Consider the following 9,001-nt stretch of genomic DNA (forward strand, 5'->3'; position numbering starts at 1 on the left):
GGAAAAGAATTTGAAAAAGAATAGATACATGTATATGTATAACTGAAAAAAAAAAAAAAAAAAAAGAATGTGGCAGTGGGTTCTCTCCTAGCGGGGCCCAGCATCTGCTCCCAAACCACTTACTGAGAAACTCCTACCATCCCTCCCAGCCATCCCCGGCTGTGTGAGTCAGTGGAGATGGAGCAAAAGAGAAGAGACTTCTAGAAAAGGTGACAGTAATTCTTGTTGGCCCTAGGCAGGCCGGGGGACGTCAAGGGAGAATGCAGGTCTGATTTCACCACTCCAGCTCCTCCCAGGTGGACATGAGAGGCAAGGCCCCCAATACGATGCTGAACAAACTCAGGTAAAAATCTCATGGCCCTTAACACCGCAGGGGAGACAGTGTGATGTGGGCTCCCTTTGGCTTGGAGTTGTTAAGCTTGAGAGTAGATAATCTGACCTTGGAGGGACCAGTTCTGCTTCACTGGTCTCCTGACCCCACCTGGACATCATGGTCACTGCATGCACTGTCTTCTCGCCCACGCTTGTCCTCCACTGGCCATTCCCTTCTGGATGGTTGCTCTTGTCTCAGCTTCCCTGACACGGCTCCTTCACCTCTGTCCTCCCCACTCTGCCTGGTGTTGCTCTGTCTTCTTCCCCCTTCTTTCTTCTCTCAAGTGTAGATGCCTCCCTGCCTTCCTTACCTTCACGAGTTCATTTGTCCTTTAATTTGCTCCTGCACGCTGCCATGTAAATATTCTACTGTGTTCTGGGCACACAGCCCTGTCGGGGCTTCCAGTCCGGTGTGGAGACCAGCATTTGGGGAAGGAAATCCATCACTGAAGAAACTTTGTCACGTCACTGAAAATACAATCAAGTTATCCATGTTTCCCTGCCTTGACGTCTCCTGAATGAACACTGACTCCCTTCCTTTTAAAGCCTCCCAAGGGACTTCCCTGGTTAAAACTCAGAGGGCCTGGGTTCGATCCCTGGTCAGGGAACTAGATCCTGCATGCATGCCGCAACTAAGAGTTCGCATGCCACAGCTGAGGAGCCCGCGTGCCGCAACTAAGCCCTGGTGCAACCAAATAAATAAATTTTTTTTTTTTTTTAAAAAGGAATATACCTCTTAAAAAAACAACAACAACAAAAAAACCCTCCCAAGCCTCTGGTCTTCTTCCCCAACAATTTGGTGACCTGGACTCCTAGGGCAGCAGAGAAGGGCTAAGATGAGGATGACAAGCTCACACAGGGAGGTCCCAGACTCTCACTTTCTGTCCCCTCCTCCTCTCCCCTCCTCTGCCAAGGGCCCACAGCAAAGCCACATCCCTGCCTCTTCACACGCCGGACCAGGGCACGAACCCGTGTCCCCTGCATCGGCAGGCAGACTCTCAACCACTGCGCCACCTGGGAAGCCCCCCTCAGGGGCCCTTTTGGTCAGCTGTGGCTCATCTGCGCAGTGGGATGCAGCCCGGATGCAGGGAGGACAGGAGAGCTTTTTCTGAAGGAATACGCAGAGGCCACGACTGAGGTAAAAGCCAGATACAAAACCATGCATGGGTGTGTCGGCATCTGTATAGAAAAGGGGGATGGAGCTCATGTACATGTTCACCTAGATTGTATAAAATCATAAAAAATCTCTGTAAGATACATGGAAACCAGGCTGCCCTGTAGAAATTACTGGAGTGTGGGGCAGAGGGGAGAACGCTTCCTTGCATACCCGCTTGTACCTTCAGGAACTTTGAACCTTGTGAATGTATTGTATGTATTATCTGTTTTAAAATACACAAACTTTTTTTTTGGCCCAGCCGCTCCGCGGCATGTGGGATCTTCCCGGGCCGGGGCATGAACCCGTGTCCCCTGCATCGGCAGGCGGACTCTCAACCACTGCGCCACCAGGGAAGCCCAATACACAAACTTTAATAAAGAAAAGTTAATGAAGAGGCGCGGGAGGCTGGGACCCTCGTCCCCAAAGGCTCACCTGTCTGCAAGGCTGCCAAACACTGCGGCGCCCACCAGCACCCCGGTCATGTAGACGGACTGAGCCAGGTCTCAGAGGGCGCGGGCCCCACACACCAGATCCCACCACAGGGAAGGGAGGGATGCTCTAGCCTCGGCCTCGGGCAGCAGCCCCACGGCCCCCCCCACGCCCCCCCACCCCGACCTCCATCACCACGGTGGACGGGAAAACACTGCGGTCGTAGACCGAGTCGTCCTTGCGGCCCTTGGTGGCCGCCCCGTGGACGGAGGTGTTGGGGCCCAGGAGGGCCCACTGAGGCTGCATGAAGTGCCGGCATGGCTCGGGGGGCCCCAAGCAGGTTCAGGGTTACGGTGGCCCTCAGCCAGGCCCCCGAGCCATTGACAGTGGCCGCAGTATGGTTGGCGGGCCTTTGGCAGTAGTGGCGGGGCACAGCGGCCGTGAAGTTCAGCTGTGGCAGGCCAGCAGGCTGCAGGGCGGCAGCAGCAGGGCCGTGTAGACCAGCTGGAAGCCACCCATGCCACCCAGGGCATCCAGCGGGTCTGTGAAGGCCATGGCCACGGGCCTGACCTGAGGCCCAGCCTCGGAGCCTTATGTAAAGGGGCTGGGACGGGGCCCTGAGAGGTGGAGGAACAGGCCAGGGTTAGGACCTCAGATGCCTGCGTCCAGCAACTCAGAGGGGTCGGGTTACACCTCACAGGAGGCCTCGGGTGTCCCCAGGTCTGCAGGGCTCTCCCTCCTGCAGGGCCCTTTCTCCTCATTTCTCCCAGCCTCTCACCTCCGAGTTAGAAAAGCGAGGGGTCCCAGAGGGCCGCCTCACATCCCACTGCCCAGATCTGCAGGCTCAGCCCCCTGCCCATGGCCCTCGCAGGGGGGACCCCAGCAGTAAATGTGGCACCATCGTCACCCTCCCCTTTTCTCTGGAGGCCACTCTGAGGCATCTTCAAGAGCCCAATTCCAGGGGACTTCTCTGGCAGTCTAGAGGCTGAGACTCTGTGCCTCCAATGCGGGAGACGCGGGTTCGATCCTTGGTCGGGGAGCTAGGATCCCACAAGCCGAGTGATGCGGCCAAAAAAAAAAGCGCGCAATTCCAGCCTCAGCACATGGGACCCAGTCCTGTCCCTGGGCTCCCTTGACGCCGGAGCCTTAAATGCTTGGAGGTCACATAAGGGGGTGCCAGTGATTACAGCTGCTTGCCCCTCCCCCACTTCCCTGGAAATCAGAGGCTGCATAGGAGACACTTGGAAAAAAGTCCTTGAAAAATGCCCAAATAGGGCAACCAAGAGGAAGCCCTGCTCTCCCTGCCCCCATCCCAGGTACTCTCAGGCTGGGGGTGTGGGAGGGGGCAGGGTCTCCGCTCATCCAGACCCACAGTGTTCCAACCTCTCATCAAAGGAAACCCAATACAGAGAGCTAAGCGGGTGGGGCCTGGTGCACCAGGCTCCCCGCCCCTCCACCTGGCCCCTCTCACAAACCAGCCCAGGATTCCAGGAAGTGATGGATCACTCCTCTTACTGATGAGGATGCTGAGGCCTAGCAGGACTTGCCCAGGGACTCCCAAAGGCAAAATGCAGATTCCAGGCCCTGTGCCCGACAGTCTGCCACTCAGGGCTCCACCTGGGGCTCCTGGTGGCCAAGGGCAGCCCCCACCCCCCAGCTGGGCTCCTTCAGTCTTTGCTCTGCAGACGCTGCCCTGGTTTGCGGCTCACCCCTCCCCACGCTGTCCCAGCCCCTCTACCCCCACCTCAACCTACTCTTTGTCTTATCTCTGGTAAGAAGAGCTGGGATCCCAGAGGGGCTGGAGCAGCTCATATAAGCTGCAGGTGTCTGGGTCACAGGGGCAACTCCCCTCCCCCACCGGAGGCTCTGTGTTCTGGGGAGCTTCCTGGGGGTCAGGTTTGCGCTAAGTAGGGGTTTGGGTTTGAGCCAGAGCTGCACGGGCAGAGTGTGTGGGGAAAGAAGGGGTCAGGGCTTAGAGGAGGGGGGCATGTAGGACGAGCAGGGCCATGTGGGACCTCAGCAGTATGGCCCTGTCCCTGCAGGGGGGACCCCATCCTCCCCTCCCAGATGCCCAGGACTCCAGCAGAGGTGCGAGCCTCCAGGGCGATTGGGAAGGGGATGGAGGGCAGGGCAGGGGCGGGTGTGAGGCCCTGAGCAGAGTCCCTGCAGGACAAGGCTTGCTGTGCCCTCCTGGGCAGCAGGTTTAGACAGAAACACACTCCAGAGTCAAAGGTGGGGCCCTTTCCTTTATTATTTGGGGTTTTCTCTGCATGGAAAGATGAGACTGCCCCACCTCATGCCCAAGTGCCTCTGGCACCCCCATAGGTGGTACATCAGTCCCCACAGAGGCCCCTTTAAAATCACCAATATAAAAAAGGAGGGAGGGAGGGAGGGAAGGCCTGACCACCCCGCAGGCCAGGCCGCTCCTGGTCGGCAAGTGGGGACAGGGCTGGGGGGCATGTGGGGCAGAGGGGGGCACTGGCTTCGGCACAGGAAGGAATAGGCATTCATTCCCAGCCCTGCGGAGGACGCCCCAGCTGGGAGGGCGCTCCGCACGGCTAGACGGCAGGCTGTGCAGAGCTAGTGGTTATAGTTTAAAGGCTGCAGCTGGGGCGTGGTGGGCTTGGGGATGGAATGGGTGGCCTGTGGAGGGAGGGGAGGGGACACATCAGGATGTCCAGAGGCCTGGGGCCCTCAGCTCCCCATGGGGCCCCATGCTGAGGCAGGAACTAGCAAAAGCTGCCTTCCCGGTTTGGCAACCAGAGGGGCTGGGGGAGTCCATCTGAGCCCGTGGCCAGTGGAGGCAGGGAGGGCCGCACAGCTCTGCCCAGAACAAATGAACCGGGGTGGCCGGGAAGTGAGGACGAGGAGGACGAGGCCGCCTCTTGCTCCAAGGAAGGCACTTGCAGCTGGCGGGGCCTGGTGTGGCGTGGCCTGGTGTGGCGTGGCAGGAAGGCACGGCCCGGCCGACGAGGAGGGCAGAGAAGCACAGCAAGGGGCTCGTGCAAGAGCCCCTCATGCGAACATGGTCAGCTGTAACCACTGCCAGGCAGAGGGCGGAGAGAGGGGTCAGCCAGGGCAGAAACCCCAAGTCCGGCCTCCCAGCTCCATGGCTCACGAGTCGCCATCTCCTCACCCCTCTGAGGGCAGGTGGGAGAGGGACCCTCCCGGGGAGGGGGCGGGGCACTCTCTTACCTCCTCGACCCCTGGGAGCCCAGGCTGCTGGCTCCTGTACAGGCCTCCAGGGGTCTGGCCCATCCTTCCCAGGACCCAGACACCCAAGCGTGTCCTTGCAGGACCCAAGTGGCCGGGCTTAGGGCTGGAGCTGAGGCCGCAGCCTCCAGCCCAGGAGGGTAAGAAAACACTGCCCCTGAGCACCTTCCCCAACCGGACCGGAGGACAGCCCCACCTTAAACAAGTCAAAGGTCACGACTCCATCCAGATCCGTGTCCAGAGTCTTGAAAAACCCTGTGTGTTCAAGAAATAATGACATGGGCCTGAGAACTCAGTGGGACCTTCAGGCAGGGCCAGGACCAGGCCCCACCTCCTGCCTCACCCCCACCTCCCCACAGCGCCGCAAGCTCTCTCACCCTCACAGCTGGGGAGCAGAGCCCCCTCCAGAGTTCCCACCCAACTCCGTGTCGCCTGGCACTCAGCCTGCCTGGACCCCATCTCCCCGAGACCCTCGCTGGGGATGAGTTGGGGACTGAGCTGGAGGGGGAAGCCGACGGGGACACTCACGGAACATGGTCTCCAGCCGCACTAAGCAGCACACGAAGTTGTCAAAATCCACAGCCAGGTCGGGTTCCGAGTAGCGGGTGATGATGAGCTCGTACAGCTTCTTGTTGAGCTTGAAGCCTGGCGCAGGAGAGCAGGTGAGGGCCAGGGAGGTGCAGCCGGGCCAGAGAGGGCGGAGAGGGGGACTGAGGCTGGGCAGGGTGAGCCCCAGGGCTGGGGGGCATGAAGACCTCCTGGGCAGGGCCGGGAGCTGGGCAAGTGCTGGTCCAGGGGGAGCTTGAGGACCCAGACTGCCCCAGGGAAGCAGGTGCTGGCCATCAGGGCCCAGGGTCCAGTTTCATTTGTTCTGAATGCCCTGGCCTCATCCTGACATGGGCCTGAGGATGAGCCCTGCACTGCTCCCTTTGGAAGCTCTGGAGGCCAGCTCCACTCCTCCCTGGCTGTGTGGCCTCAGGCCAGTCACTACCCCTCTCTGAGCTGCACTTTTCTCTGCTCAATGGGATAATAAAAGACCCTATCCTCATCAGGCTGCAGTCAGAACAAAAGGCAATGCTGATAAAGTGCGTGGCTCAGTCACCAGGAGAAAAAGGCAGCAGACGCTGTTACTGCTTCCGCGCCACCGCCCTCACCCCCCCAGGGACCAGGGCTAGTGGGTGGGCCGCCGCCCCGGGTAGCTGTCAGAGAAGTGAGCCAGGGCCATCTCCCTGGGGCTCCACGAGTGCCACCAGCCCTCAGGCCTCACCTGCAGACTCGATGGCCATCCGCATCTCGTAGGCACTCATGCTGCCCGACTTGTCCAGGTCAAACTTCCGGAAAATTGACTGGGGGGGTGGGGGTGGGGGGCAGAGGGTGAGGGCTTGGCGAGCATCCAGCCCTTCCCGTCTGCCCAGGGTGGAGGGCTGACGAGGGTGGAGGGGAGAGGCCCGAAGGGGGTCAGCCACTGGGATACCTGGGCTCGGAGAGGCAGACTCAGGGCAAGGGCCTAGTCCACACAGCTGGTCTGGGAGCCGGAGCCCGCCGCCCGCTGTGACTGAGGCTGCACAGGAGGGGAGGGTGCTGCCAGCAGGGACCACCTACCAGGTAATTCCGGATGCGGTTCCACAGGATGTTGAACTCCACCAGGCCCAGCTTCCCGTTGCCGTCACGCTGGGCGGCCATTAAGAAGAAAACTCCACAGCTTAAACCAGGCACTGGGTGAGTGAGCACCGGGGAGAGCAAGACCAGGAGCGGGAGGGGAGAAGGGGCAGAAGCCCGCAGACAGCTGCCTGGGGCCAGGCCTGAAACAGGGTGGCTGGGAGGGGCGCAAACAGAGCACCAGCCTCAGGGTTACCTGCAGACGAGGCCCTGCCCGCCTCTCACTCAACACAGGCCTGTGCCTCGGTCCCCGCCCCACCCCGATCAATGGGAAGATGCCAGGAAGGAACTGGTCTGTCCACACTTGTCCCTTTCTCTGCGCTGCTCCTGGGATGGGTCACCCAGGGCTCTCCCCATGCTTACATCCCACCCCAAAGGCCGGCTCAGGAGGCAAAAGCAAAGGGAGGATACGTCCATGAGGTTCACCATGCTGCGGCAGGACTCCAGGCTGAAGCCCTTGGTCCGCAGGTCTTTGTCTGCAAGAAAAACCAGTCCCAACACCTCAACCCAGCCAGCTTCCTGGGCCTGCCCCGTGCTGGGCACACTGGTGGGACAAGGGTCCGGGAGGCACCATTCCTGTCCCCTGGTGTGTAAAATCTAGGCTAGTAGGTATGTAGGATTGTTTCCATCATCAGAAAAAAGAGTTTAAGGTATTTTAGCAGTCAAGCCGGTGTCCCAACAGGTATGTCAACACCACCATTAGACCCGAGTGAAAAGGAACAGTGCTAAGTATAAGTGAAAGAAACACAGTAGAAACATGCAGCATAGGTGGTCACGGCAGGGGTGGGGTTTGCTGCAGGCCCCGAAGGGTGAGAAGAGCAGGAGAGGGGTTCTGGGCTGAGGGAACAGCATGGACAGAGGTCGGAGGTGAGAGGTCAGAGGCGGGGGCAAAGGGAAGGTTGAAGGGCGGTTGCCTTCAGTTTTGCACATTGGGGAGTGAAGCCGGCCACCTGGCTTCTGGGAGGAAGGGGCGCCCACACACTGGCCCTAAGGTGCTGTCAGCCGGCTAAGCTTCTAATTACACCAGGCACAGCACTCAGGCACGGAGAACAGCAAGACGGCATGAGGAGTTTGGGAGGAAAAAGTGGGTGAGCAGGGCTCAGAAAGGTGGTGGAGGGTGCCCCACCCACCGAGACCAAGGGGTTGGGTTCAGCCCAGGGTGGGAGCAGAAGGCTAGATTCTGGAGTTTGGAGGAATGGAGGTGGGGGGGGAGGGGGCTTGGGAAGCAGGACACGGGGTGGAGAGCAGCCACTCAGGGACGCTCACGTTTGCCGATGATCCTGTTGAGGATGGTCTGCAGCTCCTTGACGCTGATCTCCATGTCCTGGGGGAAGAGTGAGGATGGCACCCACTCCGGGGAAAGGCTGCCCCTCGGTGTCCCCGAGCACCCGTCCACCACGCCCAGCCTACCTCCCCCGCCAGTTGTCTGAAGAGGGATTTGAAGTTCTCATCAATCTCCTCTTCTGAGAGCACTTGCTGGATGGAGAAGCGGGGGAGAGCAGGTCAGGGGCACCCCAGCCTGGCCCCTGCATGGGCAGCTGCTGGAGGGAGGGCTGGGACCACTCATCAGCTATGTGTCACTTCACCTCTGAGCCTCACTCTTCTCATCTGTAAAATGGGAACCTGGCCCCTACTCTATCCCTGTCCAGGCCTCTGTGGCCTAAATGTGGAGGGTGAAGGTCAGCTCAATGATGAATAGTGAGGCTTTGATTCCCTGCTGCACGACCTTGGGCAAGTTCCTTAACCTCTCTGAACTTGAGTTTCCCACTGAGAGGGTAGTGACAGCACCCTGACACAGCTGTTATGGAGGAAACGGGGTGACCCAGGTAAAGAGCTCAGCACAGACCCAGCAGAGAGCAAGAACCCAGGGACCCTGTGCCATTATTATCACAAAGTCCTTTGCAAACTGTAAAGTCCTGGGCAAATGAGGAATTGGTATTACTCTTACGGCTCCTGCCAGGAGGGGCTCTGTGCTGCCAGCCGGAGCCCAGGACACAGGACATCCAGGGTGAGGGAGAGGAGGAGGGTGGCTGGTGGGGGCAGGGCACGTACCTCGTCAGGGAGATTGGCCTGGATCTGGTCGTCCAGCTCTCTGCAGAGGGTGGGGAGACAGGGGGCCAGTCAGCAGTGGGCGGGGGGCAGGAGGGGCGTGGGGGGGCGCGGGGAGGGGGG

General features: G+C 59.8%; 1 protein-coding gene across 2 annotated transcripts in view; it reads right to left on the reverse strand.

The window, feature by feature from the left end:
• Nucleotides 1-4,222: 4,222 nt before the first annotated feature.
• Nucleotides 4,223-9,001, reverse strand: part of CAPN1 (calpain 1) — a 23,286-nt gene continuing 18,507 nt past the window's right edge. Inside the window, exons 14-22 of one of the 2 annotated variants that reach the window (XM_007462012.1) lie at nt 8,882-8,921; nt 8,240-8,305; nt 8,096-8,153; nt 7,241-7,305; nt 6,773-6,841; nt 6,438-6,516; nt 5,699-5,815; nt 5,367-5,425; nt 4,223-4,999 (exon numbers count right to left, since the gene is read on the reverse strand). In XM_007462012.1, the coding sequence (XP_007462074.1) occupies nt 4,973-4,999; nt 5,367-5,425; nt 5,699-5,815; nt 6,438-6,516; nt 6,773-6,841; nt 7,241-7,305; nt 8,096-8,153; nt 8,240-8,305; nt 8,882-8,921 (580 nt within the window). In that variant the 3' untranslated portion in view covers nt 4,223-4,972. The remainder of the gene's footprint in view (nt 5,000-5,366; nt 5,426-5,698; nt 5,816-6,437; nt 6,517-6,772; nt 6,842-7,240; nt 7,306-8,095; nt 8,154-8,239; nt 8,306-8,881; nt 8,922-9,001) is intronic. The other variant, XM_007462011.1, reaches the window with a different exon arrangement.

The sequence above is a fragment of the Lipotes vexillifer genome, unplaced genomic scaffold (assembly GCF_000442215.2).
Source record: "Lipotes vexillifer unplaced genomic scaffold, Lipotes_vexillifer_v1.1 scaffold1129, whole genome shotgun sequence".
Taxonomy (NCBI): domain Eukaryota; kingdom Metazoa; phylum Chordata; class Mammalia; order Artiodactyla; family Lipotidae; genus Lipotes; species Lipotes vexillifer.